We start from the raw sequence: 23,820 nt of genomic DNA, 5'->3' as shown, positions 1-23,820 counted from the left end.
CAAAACCATGCTGTCAGCCTGTCTGCACTTGGCCTCCTCCAGCTTCCTAGACTTGTGGCCACGGCACTCCAGCCTCTGCCTCCTTGGTCACATTGATTCCCTTTCTCATCTCCTCCTCTGCGTGTCTATTATAAGGATGCTTGTCACTGGATATAGGGCCCACCTGGATAATCCAGGATGCTTTCCTCCTCCCAACGTCCTTATTTAATTCTTTCTGCAAAGAAGGTAACATTTACAAGAAGCTCCAGGTATTAGGAAGTGAACACATCTTTTTTGAGGGGCCACCATTCAACTCAGTCTACAGGGTCACTATATTAATGCTGAGATAAAATTATAGAATGTATAGGATGTGGTCATGGTTGACAGGGGCCCTGTATTTCTTCTACAGGGCAACTTTAAAAAAAAACAACCTGATATTTGAAAGGGAAAGAAGAAAGTACTTACTACACAGTAAGTATTTCTAAGAGGTGGCCCAGTGAGACTTTTGAATCTGTTAATAAAATGATTACTATTTGGTTCAAATCCACAGATAGTTATTTTATCATTAATCGCAAGATAGGAACACAAAATATTTTTTCTCTAGTCCCCATTTGAGTAGCAGCCTTGTTTGACATTTCTGACATGGAGAACACCAAGAGAAAATGGCAGTCAGCATTCCTGGGCTGTCACTCACTGGCCTAATGACCTGGGGCAAGGGACCTGTTCTTACTGCCTCTCTTTTCTTTACCATGAGGATAATCATGTTTCCCTTAGAAGGTTATGAGGATGATATGACCAATATACGTAATGTGCGTGGAATGGTGATGGTGCATAGTGGCCTTGCAGTAAGTGCTATCTGCTGCTACCTTGCCAGAGCAGAAACTTCTCCCAAAGGTGGCCAGAGACGGAAACCAGAGAAACCGTCCTCCTGGGCAGGCTGTTTGAGTGGCAGGGCAGGGTACAAAGCGGCCACTTTTTTTCCCGGATGGAAAGAAAGATCAATGCCTAACTCGGAGGCTTCCTTTCTCCCAAGAGACGAGAAAGACTTGGCATTTTATTCTTCAGTCTTCTTGCTCTCCCCATTTCTACCTTTTTGGCCTTGTAATAGCTGAGTAATGAGCTAAAGAATTTTGGTTCAAAACTGTCACCTTTTAAAATTAGGTTTGCCCTAAATAACATCCTTGACTTTAAGAGAACTTTTTAAAGTTTTAGACATTTTCAATCACTGTGAGTATTCAAATTAATCACATATAAAGCATTAGGTAGAGGCTCTTGGACATTTTCTGCTTTTAGAGCTTTGTTGGATGCTCACATGGCAACATCTATGCAGTCACTTCCTACCCAGCCTCTGGGCCCTTCTTGCAGCTTATCTTGCAGAAAGAAGCCTCATCAGAATTCCAGAATCTCAGCTATGATTAGCTTACTCCACCTCAGCTCAGAAACATGCATGGTTCCCTGGGGCTACCAAACACGCAGGTTTCGTGTGGTCAATTTTGTCTCTGACAATAACCTTTCCAGCCTTCTTGCCAGCTGCTCTCTTCCACGTGCACGTTTGTGCCTGAAGCAAACTGAATCACTCTCGGTTCCTTCTCTCTGGTTGCACTTTTCTCTTCCTTTTCCCTCGTCCTTAAGGCTTGGTTCAAACTGATTGCTCAGTTCGAAATGAGCAAACAATTGCAAGGACAGAAAACCAAACACCGCATGTTCTCACTCATAGGTGGGAATTGAACAGTGAGAACACTTGGACACAGGGAAGGGAACGGCACACACTGGGGCCTGTCGTGGGGTCAGGGGAGGGGGAAGGGATAACGGGAGATATACCTAATGTAAATGACGAGTTAATGGGTGCAGCACACCAACATGGCACATGTATACATATGTAACAAACCTGCATGTTGTGCACATGTACCCTAGAACTTAAAGTATAATTAAAAAAAAAAAAAAAAAAAAAAGAGCTAGCTTATCTTTCATCTGAGCTCTACTTCCTTTTGTTTCTCTCTTGTTTCTGAGATCACATCTTACATGACAGTTTTTCATACTTGGCCTTATTTCCCTAGAATGTCATTAATTGGCACCAGGTTGGAGCTCAGGTCATATTCTTTATTCCTTGCAGAGTCTGACAGGGTCAGAACATGATAACACATTTGAGAAATGAGAAGAAAGGAGGGAGGGGCAGGGAAGTGAGGGGAGAATAGGGGGTGGAAGTAGGGGAAGAAGCAAATAGGACAAAGTTTTAGTTGCCTCCTTTCTGTTCCTATGCTGTTAATTAATAATGAAACTAGTGGCCAGACACGATGGCTTATCCCTGTAATCCCAGGACTTTGGAGGCTGAGGCAGGAGTATCCCTTGAGCAGTCAGGAGTTTGAGACAAGCCTGGACAGCATAGTGAGACCCTGTCTCTACAAAAATAAAAAATTAGCCAGGCATGGTGGTGGGCACCTATGATTTCAGCTACTCGGGAGCTGAGGTGGGAGGATCATTCGAGCCCAGGTGGTTGAGGCTGCAGTGAGATGTGAGTGTGCCTCTGAACTCCAGCTTGGATGACAAAACCAGACTCTGTCTCAAAAAAAAAAAAAGGGGAACGTGAATTTGGATAAATGGAACATGAAACACAATTCATTTTTATTATTAAGTTGTATTCTGTGCATAAATTATCTCCATATCTTCTCCCCCTTTTAAAGGTGTGCCACGTCATCACCGAGGTGAAATTTGGAAATTTCTAGCTGAGCAATTCCACCTTAAACACCAGTTTCCCAGCAAACAGCAGCCAAAGGATGTGCCATACAAAGAACTCTTAAAGCAGTTGACTTCCCAGCAGCATGCAATTCTTATTGACCTTGGTAAGTCTGTGCCATCGATTGGAGATGACAATGGAAGTTTCACTCACATGAAAAATCTGAAGAGAGTGTCTAAGTTATTTATTGACCTGCCTTTAGGTTTAGCAATCAAAATTTACTACTGAGACTTTTAATTTAAAAAGCCCTAGGGTAATCACAAATGTCGTCTTCAAGCATATAAAAATCTCTGTATTTTCACTGGGTAGCTTGTTAACTTTGCTTGGCGTGAAGGGAGGGTGTTCATTAAAGCTGCAGTCATAATTGTGGCTCAGTCCAGTAACTCAAATATTGATAGGAGTTTTTATAGTCAACTGAAGGAACATCCGGGAAAACGTATGGATGTTCAGAACCGAGGCTTGGTTTAATTACAGGAGCCACTCCCTCGTTTTTACTACTTACAAACAGAATTCATCAGAAAAACTGTAGAAAGCAGTTTGTGTGTGTGCCTTAGATGATTTTATTTTGGAAACTGGGTGGCACCTTGTCTCTTGAATAATTTATAAAATATGAAGATGGGAACAATGTACAATCAGCCTTCCATATCTATGGGTTCTGAATTTGGGGACTCAACCAACCTCAGATGGAAAGTATTTGGGAAGAAAAATCAATGAAAACTAAACAATAATATAGATTTTAAAATATAGTAACTGTCTATGTAGGATTTACGTTGTATTAGGTGTTATAAGTAATCTAGAGATGATTTAAAGTATGTGGGAGGATGTGGCTGGGCGCGGCGACTCACACCTATAATCCCCGCACTTTGGGAGGCCGAGGCAGGTGGATCACGAGGTCAGGAGAGCGAGAGCATCCTGGCTAACACGGTGAAACCCTGTCTCTACTAAAAATACAAAAAAATTAGCCAGGCGTGGTGGCAGGCACCTGTGGTCCCAGCTATTCGGGAGCCTGAGGCAGGAGAATGGCGTGAACCCGGGAGGCGGAGCTTGCAGTGAGCCAAGATCGTGCCACTGCACTCCAGCCTGGGCGACAGAGCAAGACTCCATCTCAAAAAAAAAAAAAAGTGTATGGGAGGATGTGCACAGGTTATATGCAAACATGAGACCATCTTATAGAAGGGCCTTGAGCACCGTGGATTTTCGTATCTGTGGGGACTCCTACAACCTATCCCCCGTGGATGCCAAGGGATGACTGTATTGGATAGATTTGCAGTTGCCACTGTGAAGAACTTGTTGAACTGGCGTGTGATTATGATGCACAGAGAGCCCTCCTGACTTGTCAGTGGCCATGCACAGGGTCAGGTGGCAATGCGGTCCTGTTTGCCTGCTACCTGTCACCCAGGCTGCTGTTTCTACTGGTGGTGAGCTGGCTCGATGTGGCGGGAGTTTGGCCCTGCTGCTTTTCAAGCACGTGGCCCTGCTTCCAGAATACCTGTTCTGGTTGCAGCTGCTGCTGCTGAAGGCTCCACAGAGCACTCAGTGCTTTGGGGCCCTGCAGTGGCTGCATCAGGCAGTATGAAGTCCTTTCCTCTCAAGCCACATAGCTAGCCTTAAATGTTAATTTCATAACCCTTAAGGTTATTCTTTAGCTTAAATGTCATCTCTGAGAAACTGTCCCTGACTGTGGTCTCCTCTCCCACCTCAAGACTGGATGAGGTGTCCTGCTAAGCCCCCTGTAGCACCCCACACTCTCCCCATGGTGCGTATCACATTTCTCATCATCACTGTTATCTGCTTATTATCATCACTGCTGGTGCCTAACTTCACCTTGTTGAATGTTGTGCAAAGGGACTTAAACTCCTTTCTTTAATCCTTACAACATGATCAGGTATATGTTGTTCTGTTTCTCTTTAGAGTTGAGAAAATAAAAGCAGAGAGGTTATGTAACTTGCTGAAAGTGACACAGCCAATTTGCCGCTAATCAGTATAACTTTGGAAACTGCACTTTTTTTCGACTTTTATTTTAGATTCCAAGAGTGTGTGTGCAGGTTTCTTACAAAGGTGTATTGTATGATGCTTAGGATTGGAGTATGATTGAACTTGTCACCCAGGAACCAAGCATAGTACCCAACAGGTAGTTTTTCAACCCTTGCCCGCCTCCCTCCCTCCCTTCCTCCCTGTCTAGGAGTCCCCGGTGTCTGTTCTCATCTTTATGTCCATGTGTACCCAGTGTTCAGCTCTCACTTCTAAGTGAGAACATGTGATCCTTGCTTTCTGTTTCTGCATTAGTTTGCTTAGGATAATGGCCTCCAGCTGCATCCATGTTCCTTGCTGCAAAGGATGTGGTTTTGTCCCTTTTTATGGCTGCAGAGTACTCCATGGTGTCTATCACATTTTCTTTGTCCGGTTCACTGTTGATGGGCACCTGGGTTGATTCCATGTCTTTGCAATTGTGAATAGTGCTGTCATGAACGCGTGAGTACATGTATCTTTTTGGTAGGATGATTTATTTTGCTTTGAGTATATACTCAGTAATGGTATTGAAGGGTCGAATGGTAATTCAACTCTTAGTGGAACCTATTCTTCTTACTCCACCTCCCCGACCTGTCCTTAGTATACAGCAGTGACTTTTTACTGCCTTTCTCCCTTGTAGGATGCAGCCCTCTGTGAACTGGGCTGGGGCTGTTTGGCCATTATACTCTCGGCTCCTAGGACAGTGGCTGTCACAGAGCAGATGTTCAAAGAATCTGTTTGAGATTCAGAGTATGAGACACTGCACTAGCCCTGCCATCTCATGGGCCCTCACAACAGCCCTGGGAAGGTGGCCTGCACCCTCTCTAAGAAATGAAGAAACTGAGGTCACATGTTGACCATGGTCACAAAGTCAACCGAGGGGAAGTGGCAGGAACTGAACCCACTGTCACTGTGTTTCCCTGGGACCCTCTGGACCCAGGAGCCCCGTGTTGCTGTGCAATGGCTGGCCAAGGCAATGGCTTGGTGGAGCTGGGGCCCATTTGGCCCACTGACCCTGATGAAAGCAGTTTTGTGAATTAGCAGTAGCTGCATTTGCTGACATGGTGAGTAACAGGAAATGCCATCATGTTCCTATCATGTGAAACAAAGTGAGAAATAGGCTCAGGGTAGGAGGCTGAAAGGGAGGGAGTGCAGACAGCCCTGCTCCCCACACTTGCTCACAGGCTGGGAGGAGGAACGGGAAGGTGTTTCTCCTCCTGGATTCAGTCGCCTTCTTCTCTTCATTACCCTGCAGTATCCCCTCATTCTTCCACGCGCACAATCAGCCCCTGCTTTTTGTTGCTCAGATGTCGTCACTTTTCTGCAGAAGGAAAAGAAGAGTCCAGATCAGCACAAGGGCCTTGGCGTGACTGTGCGCTCCCAGGGCACTGTGTGTGCCTGAGCACCACCACGGTCTCCCCTGCAGGGCTCAGGCAGCCTTCCCCGAGCTGGCGTGAGGTCTGTGGGAGCCCAGGATTTGGCCTTTCCTGTCCACTGGCAGGGCTGGCTGCATTCAAGTCCTCTCCATCCCTGCCTCTCCCCCACCCTCTCCCCTCTCCCTCTGCTGCCCCTGTCCCTGACAGTGCTGACCCCCTGTCTCTTCCCCACTCTTTTCCATCCTCGCCTGGCCTCCAGTTTGGATGCCATCCACATACTTCCTGAGGGCCTGAGAGGAACTGCGTGTGCGGCAATACATTTTCCAGGTCACCTCTGTGTGTCTCTGCAGGCTGTTTCCAGGGACCCCCCGGGTTCAGTCTCCTCTCCCCACTGGAACGGAGAAACTGGGGTTGGCCCAGACCCGGCAGTGGAGTCCCAGGTGCCCTCCCTGCCCAGCTGACTCCACCCGAGGCCTGCCTCAGAAGCTTCTCCAGACTCTACCCGTTACCTCCCCCTCTCCTCTCACCCAAAGTTGTGCTGTGGCCAAGTCAGTTGTTTAGTCTACACTTTCTGTTTAGTCTACACCATGGCTACCGCAAGGCCCAGTGAAGGTGTGTAGTATAGAGCAAAATCAAATCTGTATTTCAGTTTTCCTTAAAAAGTGACTTTCGTATTCTGGCCAGAAGAACAGAATGGTTGGTTGGATATATTTTGAATTTTCATGGGTGTTTGTTTTCCTGCCTCTTGCTATACTTTCTGAAATTGGCTTTTAGTCTAAACAGGTTTTTTGTTTTGTTTTGGTTTGGTTTGGTTTTTTTGACAATGTGTTTTCCTCCAAAGAGTAAGAATAATAGGCCTCATGGCTGGGAAGCGTTCCATAGTGTGTGAAATATTTTCTCAACCTTTGTCAGATCTCATCTTTACACACCCTATGTGAAATTGGGCACGTGCCGTTATTTCCAGCTTAGAGGGGATGAATGAGCCCTCGAGAGCTTGAGTTTTCCGTCCACGAATTACTTCGTGACTGAGCCCTAGAGAGCTTGAGTTCTCTGCCCACACTGTGAGTGACTCAGTGCCAGAAAGTTCTGGAACCCAGGTCTCCTCAGTCTCCATACCACGTCCCTTCTAGGGCACCATGCTGCTTCTGTGTTTCTTGGCTCTGCCCACTCCATCCCAACACAACTCTCCCCACCCCTGCTTTGGTGGAATCCTGTTCCTTTGGGGTAGATCACACCAGCCAGAGGCAGCTGCTCTCAGCTTAGCAGATGATACTCATCACATTATTCTTGAAGCCTTGGGTCAAGCGCCTGCCCCACCCATCTGCATCCATTTGTTCAGCCCTTAGACAATTGCCACTTTTTTCTTCTCTAATTCTCTGACTCCCTATCCTGGGTAGACAACACGGACTGCCCAGCATCCTACCTTCTGTCTGGGACTCGCACTGTCATCCTGACCACACTGGGGGCTGACAGTGACACTGGGAAATTCCTGGGGGACCCCCTTCAGGCTTCACATCATCTGCTCCCTCCCTAGCATCCCAGCCTAGAACACTTTCCAGCCATCAGCTGCATTCCCCAGTGAGGCGTGCGGCCTCTCCCATGATGGGAGGGCTTCAGCTGAAAGAACACTAACAGGCCCAGAAACCCAGGAGCTCCATTAGATCAGAAAGCGGAAGCAAGAATGCACCTAATCTCCCCCACATCAATGGCTGTAGTTTTATTAATCTGCATATTATGGGTCAGTAAGGGGGTGGCACAGTTTATAATCCCTGCAGGAGTCTGATGATCTTTTGGTGACCAGAAGTGCCGTTTTTTGGTGGGCTTCTAGAGATCCTCCATCAGGGAGACCAGACATGTTTGGCATGCCTGTGCTGCCGTGAGAGGCTAAGCGTGTGTCCAGACCACACGTGTGGGTCACGGGTCCAGCAGCAGAGCTGTCATGTTGATTGTTTGCTTCGACTAAGTGTATAAAGCCTGCCTGGTGTCCAGAAGAAAATAAACTATAATCCAATTTTTTAGAATCCATAAAAGATGAGAAGTAGGAGAACAGTTGGATTTTTTAGAATCCATGAAAGATGAGAAATAGGAGAACCTCCAAAAGGGAGGAATCAGTTGAGAGTATTGAAGATGACCAAGTGCAAACGGGCAAAGGGGAGTGCGTCCCCTTTTCCTCTCCCAGGCGGTGGGCTGCCTCACTTGGCCTGGACACACAGAGCAGCATCGTGCACTTTGAGGGGCAGATGGAGCTGCTCATTACTAGCAGGGGTGCTGGCGGGGACCACTGCGTTCTCTTCCATCTTTAAGTTGAAGTCCTGTGTGAGAAACGAAAAACCTTCATGGCAAAAGACAGCAAGGGACCTAGAATGTAACATTCAGCAGTCTTGTTACGTCACGCACCTGTCTGTCCAGTTGGGGACATTGCTCTATGAAGGTCAGTTGAACAATCACAGTTCAGGAGCCCAGTGAATTCTTGCACCACCAGTCACACACATTATTCCGAAGAGTGAGCCATTGTCTCTGATCTTATCAGGAACACATCGTGGGATCGTATTTATTTGGTCATTCTAAATATACACTTTAAGTCCAAAGTGAGATAACGAAATGTGGGTGATAAAAGGAAAGAATAAAGTGGGGTATGATTTCCTTTCACAGAGGTCTGGAATCTTCCCGCCTCCTTCAGGTCAGTCGGTGGTGCTGGCAAATGTTTAATAAGCAGCTCCTCTCACCCCTCAGAGGAAGCCCTTGGTATTCAGTGTTTGCAGATTTCCATTGTGCAACTACTCCCCCCATCCCCCATTTTCAGCTACCAACTCGATGTCACTGGTCATGGAGTTGGGCTCACAGAGTCGGTGGGAGCTCATTCAAGTGCTTCCCCAAAACAATCTGCTCCTAGAAGAACTCTCCCTTAATCTCCTAACTGCCATTCAGGGTGATCCCCTGTACTCTGGGAAGCACACATTCTAGTGGGAAGATTGACACTGGGCACCTGATAACCACGTGACTTAAAAATCTGAGGGTTACAAAGGGTGTTTGTTATCTTCAGTGTCTCATTTCAAATTCTGCTCAGAGCTAAATGCAACAATGTGAGATGATGTTAGTATCCCAGGTCTTCATCCAGGAAGGAATCTTAGAGATCATTAGGTTGTAGGGTTTCTCTTCTGCAGAGGAGTTAGAGGGTCAGTGTCAGATTGCTGGTTTGCCAGTACCAGTCCCTGGAGAAAAGAGCAAAAGAAAGAAACTTGTTAGTCAACTGTGCAGAGCCATCATGAGACTGACTAGCTTTGTGGGTGGGCCCCGTGTTTGCTGCAAGAGACCTCTGGCCTTTTGTAGCAGCTGCCGCATGGTAAACAGAGCCGAGATATCAGGGGTCTCGCTGAAAATGCAGTCAGATGGGCTCTGAATAGAGTAAGGCAGGACACTCTGAGATGGGGTGGGGTTTCTCACAGCACCGTACAGGGACCACCTGCAAGATCTCCTGACGGGTTTGTGAAAAACACATTCCTGAGGTCACCGTCCTTGACCTGCTGCTTATTGAGAATTTCTGATGCCTGGGATGTGCAGGTTTGAGAAGCCCCCAGATGATCCTGATAGGATTGCTGCCTGAAAATTGCGGGGTGAAGGCTCTTCCCCCTCCAAGTGATAAAGAAGGAAAAGATTCATCCTGGAAGAACATCCCTTAGATGAACAGAATTCCATAGGAACACTTAGTTTGTGGAGCACTTCATGAAAAGGAAGTATTAGGTTATTTAGAAATATGTTAGAATTGTGGATCATCTTATAGGCCTTTCTGGCATATTTCTCCACTTAGATTCACAAGACACATTGAATGTCTTTCTAATATTAATAAAGAGGTTTTTTAACGCTCATGTTTGACCCTCTCCACTTAACTATCCGCTTCTCATTTTGTATATGAAGGTAGTCTGCTTTACAGAAAAATGTAAAGGACCTGCACTTCTCTGCTTTGTGGTAAGTTGTAAAATGCAGTTTAAAGAGGCAGGCCTCGTATCCTGAAGCATTTATAGGAAGGATTGCATAGTTTTACCTGGCTTCCCTCGAGGTTGGCAGAAATTAGCTTTCCCTGAGCTGGCATCTTCCCGAGCTTGCGTGCTTCTCCTATGGGGTGTGCGGCCTTCTGTCCTGTCTTCTTGAGGCAGAGCTTCAGTCTAGAATCTGTTCACAAACTGTGAACAAATGCAACAAACAGTAAACAGTCTTTTGCTCATAGTTAAGGTGCCTTGAATTGGGTGCGAGGGGCTATTCTCAGGGGTGCTCTGCCCACGGCTCTGGCCCACTGCTGCAGGTGAACATCATATGGGTGGTCTTTGTGGAATGCCATCAGTGCTAGCTTAGTAATTCCTAAATGGGAGCTGGAGGGCTGCAGTGCTCAACACTGGATTATACGAATGTGGATTGTCCAGGAAATGCTTTTGATCCCACTCATCCACTCTCTACTCACGTGACCCAGCTCTCCCTCTTTACTTGGTGTTTACTCATGAATGTGGGTGAGTTGTCGTGTTAGCCTAGAATAGCCTTACCCAAACTTTGATGGAAGGATGCCATTCACTTTGAAAATTATTGAGTAGCCCAGAGAGCTTTTGTTTCCATGGATAATTCCTATCAATATTTACCAAATTTGCAATTAATTAAAACTGAGATTAGTATTTATTTGATTCTTGTTTATTTTTACATAGCAATAATAAACTTGTACATATAAAAAATTGTAAAAAATGACTGTTTTCCAAAATAAAATTAGTTAGAAGTGTGACATTGTTTTTACATTAAAAAAAATCTCTTTAATGTCTGATTTAATAGAATCTGCTGAATTTTATTTGCTTCATTCATTCTGTTGTGCTTGTTATTTGAAGCATATAAACAAAAAGCTGACCTTGCACAGATCTATAGTTGGAAAAGTGGGAGGAGGACCTCATGGACCCCTAAAAGCAACTCAGAGACCTCCAGGGCTCCTCAGACTGACCAAACATTTAGAACTATTGACCTGGAAGAATGTAAAACAGGAAAACAATGTCTACCCCAATAGAATTTGGTGTAAAACATGGACTGTGTTACAAAGTCAGATGGGTGCAGTTGTCCTGCTTAACCGCTAGTCAGGAGCTGAAGGCCAGAGACTCACGGCTATTCCCCAGCCTGGTAGTGAACTCAGAGGCCTGTCTTGCTGTATGGGTGGGACAGGAAATTGCATTTGGGAGTCTCATAGAACACACTGGAAGATGTGTTTTAGCTTGGCCAGGTTCGTGCAGGACAGGTTTTCTGCATGAAGAAAATCAATGACAGTTTCTGAAACTGCACCCTGGAAGCCTTGACCAGTTTGGGTAATAACAAGAGATTTGGAAGTGTGGGGTGTACAGGTGTTTTGCTGAATCTAGGTGGTGGTGGTGATTATTATTATTTGGAATTCAGCTTTCAGTTCTACCTGTCTGTGAGTTCCACATTTTGTGAAAATTAGTTGCTTAGACAAAACTTTTCCTTGCCTCTGGAAGGCTGTCAGAAAGCGAGATTTCCGGCTTATGTGCAATGTTATAGTTTAGTAACGGCTCTGCAAAGTTGTTCCTTTACCTTAAATGTAACTTATTTTGCATTTGTGCTACAGAACTGTCACAAGTGTGCCCTTTTGTCCTCTTGTTTGGAAACTGGGTTTTTATAATGTGTGTGGTGTATCTGAAGATTATTGCCCATTATTGAACACCATTCATAGCAACCATTTGCCTTAGGCATTGTACACGTACTCTCCACTCTGCAAACTATGTGTTCTGCCCCTTTTTAAAAAGAGGAAGCTAAGGTTCAGAGAAGCTAGGTAGTCCATTCTGAGCTTCATGTGCCAGAGGCCATTTTGTACTTACTTCAAATGCCATTCAAATAAATGCACATCAGAGAGTTGTTCTTAGCATAAGGGGTACTACTACATGTAACTTTTTACTAGCGAAATGGATGATGTTCAAGAGCTGTGGTTGATGAGAAAGGCATCCAAACCCTGGCACCAGGGACTCTGGAGCAGAACTTGAGGCCAGTGCCTGTCGGGCCTGGGTCCCCACACTCCGTCTGTGTGACCTGACTATGGGTGGCCTGGCTCTGCCATTAGACTGCCACGGTGCCCTCCTCTGGTTGAACCTTTCTTGAGAAGTGCTTGTTGGAGGCCTGAGTGCAGAGCCTGTGAGAAGCCCTATGTGGTTCCTGTTGCCTGTCAGCTTGCTGGTAAAGGTCATAGGTTTGGCAGAATTTGGCCCGAGGTTTGCTTTCTCATAACGTACCACTCGGTAGCAAGGTTGGGAGGAAGGTGGCTGTAGCTATTTCTGGAAGCTGCTTAGGGAGCTGCCTCCCCCTAAATCGGTACATAATTTGCAGGGCCTGTTGCAAGATGAAAATGCAGAACCCCTTCTTGAAAGATTATTAGGAATTTCAAGACAGTGACAACAGAGCATGAAGCCTTGTGCGAGGTCCTTCTAAGCACAGAGCCAGTGTGACTGCACAGAACACACACATGAAACCAGCTCTGCCCCCACCATCTGACCACTCTTAAGTGGCCAGTTAGCATAGGTCACTCCTCAGCCTGCTAGGCCCACACCCTTAGGGATGTTGTGAGGCTTAAATAAGAAATAGCCACTTTACAAGCAGGGTCAATTAGTGTGGGCTCTGGTTTCTGTGTGAGGTAGTTTGCTAACATGAGAGGGTATCTGATTAGGTAAAATGATAACACTGACAGATCAAATTCAAAATAACTAAATCTTCCCTGTGTTCCTTTATGCCACATGACTCCTGCATCTTTTGCTACCAGCACCTATTTGATACCAGAGGGGAGGGGGTCCATTCAGGATGGGACAGGAGCATCAGCAAAAATGCAGAGGTGGGGAAGTGCTCCATCTTCTTGGAAACCAAGCTGGCAAGGGTAATGGAATGAAAGAGATCATGGATATTTTTGAGACTATGAGGAAATCAATACACTGGTGTTGCCCAGTGCGGAAGCCATATGTGGCTATTAAGCACTTGAGATGTGGCTGCTCCAAATTGAGATGTGCTGTCCATGTAAAGAACACACTGGATTTCAAAGACTTGCCATGAAAAAAGAATGCATAATGTCTCAGTACTTTTATATTGATTATGTTGACGTGATAATATTTCGTATATGTTGGGTTTAATAAAATATCTAATTAAAATTAACTTCACCTGTTACTTTCTAATGTGGCTGCTAGAAACTGTTACATCCTGCATGGGGTTCACATTCCAGTTCAGTTGCATGTGCTGCTACCGATTGTTCTACTTACACACACACACACACACACACACACTTCTGCACACAACCCAGAGGGGTCAGAGACCCCAGGAGCCCCCGCTTCTAGTGCCTAGGCTAAGCCTTGGAGTAGAAGATAAAGCTGGGAGGGTGGGTGAGGAGGTGAGTGCACGGAGCTCCAGGCTAACAGAGTGGAACATTTGTTCTTTGAGCACTGGGGAGCTATGGATTGCTTACTAGCAGCAAGGTGACTTGTGCAGGGTATATCAGGGAGATTTGTTGGGGGAAGAAGTAGAGGAGGCAGGAAGTGAATACAGAACGAGAAATCAGGACAGTGGTTAGGGGACTGTTGCCTTCCTCTTGAATCAAGTTCAGATAACACATCTGGACTGATGAAACTCTTTCTCAGGAAGCTGAGGAAAAGCCCATGAAAGTATGTTCCTCCCTGTGCTGAGACCAAGTAGTTGCAATGAACAATTAACATGTGACCCAGATGCACCTTTTGCCTTGGCTGATCCAAGCAGGTTCATAATTCTCGCCTGGGCCCACGCTTGGCCCTGGCTGCCAGCTGCCTGGCTCCAGACCTTTCTTCTCTTAATCGTTTCAAGTACTTCTCTGCTCCCTGGAAACAGGCACTCCCATCAGTCACGTTCCAGAGGAGGGGAAGAGGAACTTGACAAGTATCAGCTACAAAAGCCTCCTGGACAAAAGAAGTCCTTTAAGACCTATATAAATACCAGTTTTTTGTGAAAATAATCATGATGTTGAGAGCCTTTTTTTTTTTAAACTCTTTTTGGAAGGTAACTTTTGTGAAAAGAAAACACCTGCTGCTCCTCAGGCTGTTTCAAAACACTGCCTATGGTTTGAAAGTTCAGAGAGATGCATGTGGTGTGAAGCATTTGCAGGCATAATATGTGTAGTCTGGGAAAAGCAGACCCAGAGAGTGTTTGTAGCAAGGCAAGGCCTTTTAGCTGCATTTAGATGATGCTGGGATTGGGGTGGGCACGGGGTGCAGCGGTGGGGAGGAAGAACTGTGTGTGTTCCTCTTGAGAATAGAGGTTATGTCGAGAGGATTAACAGTTTTTTTTTTTTTTTGGAGACGGAGTTGCGCTCTTGTCGCCCAGGCTGTAGTGCAATGGCGTGATCTCAGCTCACTGCCATCTCTGCCTCCCAGGTTCAAGCGATTCTCCTGCCTCAGCCTCCCGAGTAGCTGGGATTACAGGTACCCGCCACCATGCCTGGCTAATTGTTTGAATTTTTAGTAGAGACAGGGTTTCGCCATGTTGGGCAGGCTGGTCTCGAACTCCTGACCTCAGGTGATCCTCCCGCCTCGGCCTCCCAAAGTGCTGGGATTACAGGCATGAGCCACCGTGCCTGGCCAACAGTTTTCTTTTTTCGATTGAAGTTCAGCTATTTGCAGGACCGAAGGTAGTTCTAATTACTTTCACCTGTACCTCCACCAAAAAAAGAAATAAACCAACCATGAATAATTGCTGATTTTTAATTGAAAGCATTATTCCAGGAACAACTGGTCGACCTTGTTTGCAGAGGAAGTGGTGAAGACTGATTGCTATTATGATCCAGCTTCTAAAGATTTTGCTGCTTAATCTGAAGCACATTGGATTTCTGTTTCGATAGGCTTTCTTTTTTTTGTTTTTATTATTACAACTAATATGTATTCTTTTCACAGGGCGAACCTTTCCTACACACCCATACTTCTCTGCCCAGCTTGGAGCAGGACAGCTGTCGCTTTACAACATTTTGAAGGCCTACTCACTTCTAGACCAGGAAGTAGGATATTGCCAAGGTCTCAGCTTTGTAGCAGGCATTTTGCTTCTTCATATGAGCGAGGAAGAGGCGTTTAAAATGCTCAAGTTTCTGATGTTTGACGTGGGGCTGCGGAAACAGTATCGGCCAGACATGATTATTTTACAGGTATAGAGCGTTCCTTATGTCTTTAATACAACCAAATGCTAAGAGTGTTTCTTATCCCTCTTCAGATATGCCTCAGGAACTTTTTCACCGTCGGATAACATTGTAATAGCTGTCACTGCTGATAAAGGACTCTGTGCTAGGCGTTATTCCAAGCGCTTCATCTGCACTTCCCTCTAATAACATAACAGGCAGACACTGTTCATTGTTTCAGTTTGTAGATTGGAAAACGGAGGCTCCAAGAGATTATAAATTGGTCCCAGTCACACAGCTAGCAAGTGTCAGAGCTGGACTGGAAACCCAGGCCTCTCTGACTCTAGGGCCTTCCCTCTTACCCCCATCAACCATGAGATGATTTCACTACCACCTCCCAGCCTCTGCATCTGCTCTTCCTCTGCCTCACCCCCACCCTTGTCATCTCAGGTTCAGCTCAAATATCGCATCCTGGGAGAAGCTCATTCTGACTACCCTGATGTTGTGCTCCCCACTTCCACCCTGGGCACACTACATCACATTATCCTGGCTCATTTCTTTTGCACAACACAGCCACTGCCAGAAATGATCTTGTTTCCAGAATCATCTACCTGTCTATTTTCTGATTTTCCAAAGCATGTGAACTTTAGGAGAGGGAAGGGATCTTTTATGGGTCTTGGAGCCAAGTCCCTAGTTTCTGAAACAGTGCCTGGGTTGAAGTAGGCACCCCATAAGTATTTGTTGAATGAATAGTTCTGTCAGAGAAAACCAAACGTAGTAGCATATTCCAGGTACCATGTGCTGCTCTTGCTGCCTGTCAGAGGGAAAACTCTGGATCCTGCTTCAGGAATATTCCTAAATGTTGCAGCACGTGTTGATATGTTCATTTACTACCAGTAAGATACTGTGCCTTCGGAGCTTTAGAAAGTATCCTGGGAGGGAATACGTTAGAGCCAAGGACTTACTTTGAGAGTACCAAATTATGTGATTCAAAATCTTTTCACCTTGATCTGTGAACATGGACCACATGAATGCAAACACCATAGAAGGAAGTCAACTCATTCACTGAAAGATTTTGACCACATAACACTTTCCATCCGTACCGTGAGGTTCTTCCTACATTCCCTTTATTAACTTTAAAGACAGCGGTCACCAGGCAGTGGAATTTTCGAGTTTTCTATAATTTATGTAACACACAACTCTATTGGGGCTGGTGGCTTTGGTTGATTAGATTGTCTTCGATACGGGAGAGCCACAGCTGGTGCTTATGGGATTATATTATCTGAGCCTCTGAAAACGGTTTTATTTTCTTTTTCTCAGTTTAGACAGGACATACCCAACTTGGTGGATCTTAGCAGGATTCTGACCCTCTGTAGGTTATTGTTTCTTTAGGCTTAGGCCATGGGACTGCTCAGATCTGGGCTGGCTCTTGGACCTCTGTGAGCCTGTAACTCTTGGTGGCACTGTTAGGAACTGGCATGAGCTTTCTGCCAGAATCATGTCATTCTGTGAAGTTGGATCCACTTTAGTTGGAAAAAGTTTTTATTTCATCTTAAGACGCACACTTGTCTTCTTGTTTTAACTTGCCAGGGATCTGGATATTCCATATGTTATACACCAAAATAAATTATGGTTGTCCTGCCTATTGAGTAATTTCAGGGGTCCAGAGGGAATTTGCTGAGTGAACATGTACAGTGGATTCCTACGGAATCATAAAATGCCCCTAATTCAGTCTTAGTGAAGACACTGGCTTCTTATTTTTAATTCCTCCGGGCTTGAGTTTTGCAAAGAGTGTGTATTTGTAGGAGAATTTATGAAATGTTTGCACAAGACAGATGTTTAGATCTTCTTAGCCAAGGAATACAAGGGAACAATAAAAAGGAAGTGGCAGAAGAAGACCCAGTGTTGGCGTCCTGGGCCTACACCCAGCCAGTGCCTGGCATCAGCGGGCACTCGGGAAGCACTTGTTGGATGAATTAGTAGCTAAGCTCAGTGGATCACAAGCCAAATAGAATGTTGGAAGTTCTAGTAAGTCTTCTCTCACACCCACCCTGTGAGCAGTAGGCATAACTTTATCGCTATGGCAGATCCCTAATTCTCAGCCCCGTTGGCCGTCTTCCTGCAGATCCAGATGTACCAGCTCTCAAGGTTGCTTCATGATTACCACAGAGACCTCTACAATCACCTGGAGGAGCACGAGATCGGCCCCAGCCTCTACGCCGCCCCCTGGTTCCTCACCATGTTTGCCTCACAGTTCCCGCTGGGATTCGTAGCCAGAGTCTTTGGTGAGCATTAGTAAATCTGTTTGCCAGAACCAGCCTTCTCTTATTAGAGGGGAAACATTTCCTGTCTCTCCGTGGTGATTCTTATTTTTATACCTGTAGCTCTTACCAGAACAGGGTATTGTTTAGTCTAAGATTAGTCAGGGGTGGGTTTTGTGACTTTGGAGTCCTCCTTAACTTCTGATAATCACGGGGCTTCCCTAGATGCCTTCATCTTGTGGGATGTGGATCTGAGCCCCTCACCATGAGGCTCTCCCTAGAGCAGACATTTGGAGGACTTGGCTGAGGAGCCGCAGGTGTGTATTTCTCATGAATTGCCTTCCTCAGCTGCTCTGGGTTGCGAGTGTTGATTGATGCTGACCGTGGGCCTCTGGGATCTTTCTAGATTCCCTTGGCATCGCCTCCTCCCCTTTCTCTTCTTGCCCTGTCCTTGGCTCTACATTTTCTCCCAAGTCACTCTCTTGGGGATCAGTGTCAGGACCTTGAGTAACACCTCCTTGTGGATGACTTGCCCTCCTGCCTCAGCCTTGACACCTCACGAAGGCCTCCTGCCCCTGCGCCCACGTGTCACAGCCACTGCCACTCCCGTGCCCCGCTATTAACCTTAGGTGGTTCATGTGTAAAACCTGCCTTTATATTCTTGATTTACCTTTTGAGAACATTGTCAAAGTTAGGTGGGTGTTCATACACAAAGCCTTCAACCTGCCTTCATACGCAGGGATAGGGCTGTCCACGTGGACATCAGGAACCGAGTGGAATGTTGTGAGCACTGTCAGTTCGGGCACAGTTTGTTTTCCCTCCTTCAGAATAAAAGTGATATTTTTTGACAATTCAGATTTTTTTTTATTGTAAGGGAGGAGGTTACTAAAAAAAGATAGTTATTATATGTCAAGTGTTTTTAAGCATCACTTGACAGCTTAAAAACATGTGATCTTTAAAAAATTTGTTTTTAGGATTAGAGAGCATCTTAAGGGAAGTGTTCAAAGACATTGATACTACTTCAGGCATGCTTTGGGTAAACATCTTAAATATCCAAATTCTAGAAATCCTAAAATTTGCTTTTTAATATAAGTGGGCATTTACCCTTCTCTTTTTTCCTTTCCCCCAAAATACTAGATTTTTATTATTCACTTCTATCTACAAGAACCTTTAAAGAGTTTCCCATTTTGCTTTACTGTAAGAATTCATGTTCTTTCTTTTCTGTCCCTGAAAAAATAAAATCACTAAATTAAAATAGATACAAAAAGCTATCTCCTAGTTAAGCATATCTTTAGTGAGATTTCATGAAGGTTTATACCATAGTTTAAAAAAAAAAAAAAGATAACTAAAAGCCTCAAAATTGTGTGCTTAGTACAGAAACTAAAATCTCAAGCTCTAGGCTTTAAGCTTTCTTGCCAATAACTTCTATGTTTTTGACTTTTCTAACCCTGGAAATTAAAAGAAAATTATTAATCCACCTTCCTTACATTTTCTCCACATTTTAGCTATGATTTTCATATGGGGTCATGAAGAGGAGTGAGAATGGAAATGGGGAGGAGGGAGCGCTGTTTGTTAATGGTTTGTAAACAGCTCAGGCATTAAATTACTTGGTTAGTGAAGAAAATTCTACCAAGGCAACCGGGCTGACCACAGACTAGAGGGACTGAGGGGTTATCCCGGAGTCATCCCTGCCCTGGGGCCCCAGGCACTGGAGCTGCTGCTTGCAGAAAGTTCTGGGGCTCTGGAAGAGAAATTTTTCCTTCGGCTCATAAATGACATTAACAAACAAGCAAACTCCACTTTGGAAATGATAGCCCTTCTGTTGCAGAGTAATTCGAAGCTCTCTGAAGCTCACTCTAATGATTTCATAAATCAAAGCTGCAGCCTGTAAAGGTAAGATATTTTTCTGTAGACTTAGTAGGCAGTGGTGAGACTCGGCGTTTCATAAACATTATACATAGAGATGCCAGTGTCTACATCATTCCCAGATCCCACAGACTCCTGCTGTGCTAAGTGGGTCGTTGTCCACCTGGCCAAGGGCTCCTGGGATTAGAGGCAGGAAGTGGGATCTCCAGGCTGCACTGGGTTGTGATGTCACTTTGCAAGAACTGCTTTCCCCCCACCCCCAACAGTCCATCCCATCTTTCAGTACTTAAAAACAGAAAAGATAGGTTTTTACAAACCATTTCAATTTTTAGCACTGATGACTTAGAGAACAGTGATGGAGATAGCTTAGTTTTATATTTCAAAGCCTGCCATTCAGACACTATAGTCTTTTTTGGCCTAGGGCCCATTTCATTTATAAGCCTTTTAAGTCTGGATAAACTCTAAAAACACATAGACCTTTGTTGACTGTTCACTAATATATATATATAAGTAAAATATTTCAGTTTGCACCAGCATAGCTCGTATATTAGTTAATAGGTTATCTGGCATTCAGTATGTATCTGCTCCTCGGAGGGGCAGCTGCCAGTGATGTGTGTGCCTTAACCTTCACACGGTACTCACACCTTGCTGAATGGCAGTTCTTCTGCCTGGTGTCACATAATGTCAGTAGCCCCTTTCTGTCTTTTCCTAGTTTGAGTGCAGCAGGGCCCTGGGAGAGACGCTTGCTCTATGCACTTTCTCATCACGTCTACGTTTGGGGGAAAAAAGAAAATCTAAAAAACAGGACCTGGCTTGCTCCTGAAGGAGCAGGAGGCTACAGTGTTCAGCCCCTGATTTTTTTTTTTTTTTTTGGGAGACAGAGTCTCACTCTGTTCCCCAGGCTGGAGTGCAGTGGCACGATCTCAGCTCACTTCAAGCTCCGCCTCCCGGGTTCAGGCCCTTCTCCTGCCTCAGCCTCCTGAGTAACTGGGACTACAGGCGCCCGCCACCATGCCTGGCTAATTTTCAGCCCCTAATGTTTCTCTATAGGATGTGCTGCCACATAGATGAGGGAGGAGGTGGAATATAAAAATTAAGGGTTTGGCAAAAAACACAGAAACCACCTGCAATATAGTGAAGGCTTCAGAGAGGCTTTAGGATGAAAATAGACTGAAAACAAGATTGTTTCTGTGGCCAGGAAAATCTCCGGCTATTCAGGTAACATGATGCCGCGTGATGATGAGTGTGTGTTCAGTCTGTTTATGCTGTTGTTCTGCACAGCACTGTCATCTGCCTTCAGCGTCCCCTTTACCCATTACTCATAGAATGTCCGGGAGCCACAGCTGGAGGGCTGCAGCCTTCCAGGAGAGAGTTGAGAAGGCTCAGCCTTGACAAAGACAAAGGTGGCTGGAAAAGAGATGCAGTGTAAGCTCACACAGGAAGATTGCACTTTGAGATCATGAAGTTTAGTTTCAAATAGAGTTCCAGTACACAGTAACGCAATAAGAGAGTTGCTGAAATGTCCTCAAAGAAAAGTAGTTCCTTCGTGTTGTTCTCAGTGAATACAGTGCAAAGTAGTAGAGTCAGCTGAATTTAAGATTCCTCTTTATTTCCTGCCTGATAAAACCTCTTGCCTGTTTCTAGGTGGCTTGAAAAAGGAGAGGAGAGAAGGAAGAGGCACGAGAAAAGTCCCACTGAAAGGTTGTGGGCTACAGTATTGTGAGCTAGGCTAGTGCCGCACTGTGCTGGGGGGCGGGGGGCTCCAGCGGTTCACTTTCTCCTAGGGAGGTTTTCAGATGCAGGACATTTGCTCACTCTTCAATAAGGAGAGTTGTTGTTTTTTGTTTGTTTGTTTGTTTTGTTTTTTAATTCTAGAATGTAAATGTATAAGGATACTAGAAGACAGGCAAAATAAAAATAATTGGTTTGGGGCAGTGGGTTTATAGGTAACATTTTTCTTTACTATTGTTTTAAAATTAGATGTAATTTTAAAAATTTCCAAAGCCAAAAAACAGTACAAATTCTTTAAAGGATGTAGATGTTGCCCCCAAGTGTCATCAGACAAATTTAGGAGGCCCTTCCTCCCAAGTAAAGCTTCCTGCGGTCCTTCCTTCAACTCTTCAAGCACATTCCTGCTTTGTGCACCCAAATGATCTCCCGATTTAAGACCTCCCCTGTCTCACAGAAGCTTCTGGGGCTGAGCTTTCTCAGGCCTTGGAGGGATGGACGCTTTGAATGGGAGGAGTAGTGGTGAGTGGAGCATCTCTGGCAGCAGGCATTTGGGAGTCTCTGGAGTCTCTGGCAGGAATCAGTCAGCGTAGTCTCCAAAGGTGGCCTTTCTCTGACACTAACTAGTCCTTGCAGGGATCCTACCCGTAACCTGCATCTCATTAACATCATCTCCTTACCAGTGCACTGACCTAGTGAGGAAAGGAACAAAAAGCATTCAGTGACTCCTGCGGTGCTCCGGGGGAAGTTAGAATTGCTTGGCTGGGGCAGAGGCCCCTGATGATCTGGACCTGCCTGCCCCTATTTGCCCACCTGCCCTGCACAACCAGTGGCCCTGCCTTGCCAGCCAGACTGTTTTTCAGGCTCCTGCACACCTCGCTGTATTGACACCCTCTTTTCCTTTTATTCAGAGTATTAATCCCCGAGTTCTGACCTAGGAAATTTTCATTGGTTCTTCAAGCAGTCACCTTTCCGTGGGCCTTTTCTTTCCTCTTTGTTCTCGTAACACCCTGGGCATAACTCTAGCAAACCAGAACTCCTTGGTGTCTCTGCAGCGTGTGCTTTGTCCTTTGCTCATGGCTTGATCCCCAGAGCCTAACACAGTGCCTGGCGTGTATTAGATGCTCAATGGATGCTCATCAAGTTAAAGTAGAAGGTACTCAGCAGAGTTCTCTTCAGATGTTGGGAATAGCATTAGGAAAGAACATTTATTTTTTAATTACATTAAATACAAACAGATTTAATAAAATAAATCATATGCCCAGGGCTATGTCTTAATTTTTTTAACATATCAATAAAGAGACTTTAAAACACATACACCACCCCCTCACCTCCAAATTTCCTTTCCTTTCCTTTCCTTTCCAGGAAAGTCTCCGTTTGGAATCATAGGAAGCACTTACTAAGTTGATTTATTATGAAAAACCAAGATCCTAATAAATCTCAGAAGATCTGCTGTTAACCTAAAGAGACCACTGATTTGGATTGTGTATTTGGTTGTGCTTACAAAAGTTTCCCAGTAATCGTTCATTTTAATTGGCGTAGATGTGGTACTGTACCTAATTTAAGGCACTCGTCCCTCTGAGAGTAAAGAGATCAAGCTATAGAAAATCACTGGTGTGGTAGGGAAAGCCTTTCCCCAGGATCCCTGCAAAAAAGGTCTTGATTTTTGTTCTGAAAGATGCCCTCAATTTTTGTTCAGCTATAAATGTTCATGTATTGAAAGGAGGTCTAGGAAGTCTTACTGTCTAAACCACTGAAACTTCAGATTTACTTTAGAGTTTTGTTTCTGGAAATGTCATTTCTGTTTAAAAATACATTTTTGTTATAGTATTTTAGATCTTTTTATTTTCTGTAGTGGGAGATTATATGGGTAGACTATATTTTATAAACCAGATATTTCAGAGGAATATTCTTCAATTGGCCTGCCTTGGTATATGTTACACTTACCCTGAAAAGCTCAGATTTCAAAGACACAGTTCTCTAGTATGTCTTCCCAGCCTCAACAACCAGACTTAAGAAGGAAGTGAAGGATTCATCTTTCCCACTTTCCTGTGGCCACCTTGAGCCATCAGTAGTTGTGATGTTTGTGGAAAGAGTGTGGGCCCTGAGCTGGGTGGGAGAAGCAGGCTGATCTCAGCACTGGCATGCGGCTTAGGGCTGCACCCATCTCAGCTCACGTGGTTAATTAAGGGTTTTGTGATGGTCACAGAGGATCTTGGGGGCTATCCCAGCCAGCGGGCCTGTAGATCTGTCATCTCTCCCTGTGCTTTGTTCAGAAACTACAGGGATTCAGTTTCCCATTTGCACAGCAGCACCCAGTCTTTGCTTTTCTGTTTCTTCATGGCTTTTAAATGTTATCATATTAACCATCTTGAGAGGCATCCTGCAAGGTTCTTCCTCTCACCTGCTTTTGCTGTCCTTGATTTGATGAAATTTACAGCTTCTTTCTCTCTTCCGTTATCTTTCAGCCAAAAGAAAGAGAGAAAAGAAATACTGACACTTACCTCTAATTATATTTCTACTCTGAGTTTTAAAATGTTTTGTTCTTATATTATTATTCTAGTTATTAGGTAACTTGCCTCAGTTTAGTCACCCAATAATTAGTTATCGTGGCTCTGCTTTAACCCCAGGACATTTGACTCTTTTTTTCCCCAGCGGCTTCAACTCTATGAGGAAGGGGAGATGGGGCTGGGCTTGCTGCTCAGCCGGTTGCCTTGG

General features: G+C 45.0%; 1 protein-coding gene across 9 annotated transcripts in view; it reads left to right on the top strand.

The window, feature by feature from the left end:
• The window catches only part of TBC1D1 (TBC1 domain family member 1), a 244,012-nt gene that overhangs the window by 205,797 nt on the left and 14,395 nt on the right, over nt 1-23,820 (top strand). For all 9 annotated transcript variants that reach the window (XM_009206662.2, XM_009206659.4, XM_021938348.2 and 6 more), the window contains 3 exons: nt 2,661-2,819; nt 15,033-15,277; nt 17,373-17,532. In XM_009206662.2, the coding sequence (XP_009204926.2) occupies nt 2,661-2,819; nt 15,033-15,277; nt 17,373-17,532 (564 nt within the window). The remainder of the gene's footprint in view (nt 1-2,660; nt 2,820-15,032; nt 15,278-17,372; nt 17,533-23,820) is intronic.

Source organism: Papio anubis, chromosome 3 (genome assembly GCF_008728515.1).
Source record: "Papio anubis isolate 15944 chromosome 3, Panubis1.0, whole genome shotgun sequence".
NCBI lineage: Eukaryota > Metazoa > Chordata > Mammalia > Primates > Cercopithecidae > Papio > Papio anubis.
The sequence above is the reverse complement of the archived record's forward strand: the minus strand, read 5'-3'. Positions and strand labels throughout refer to the sequence as shown.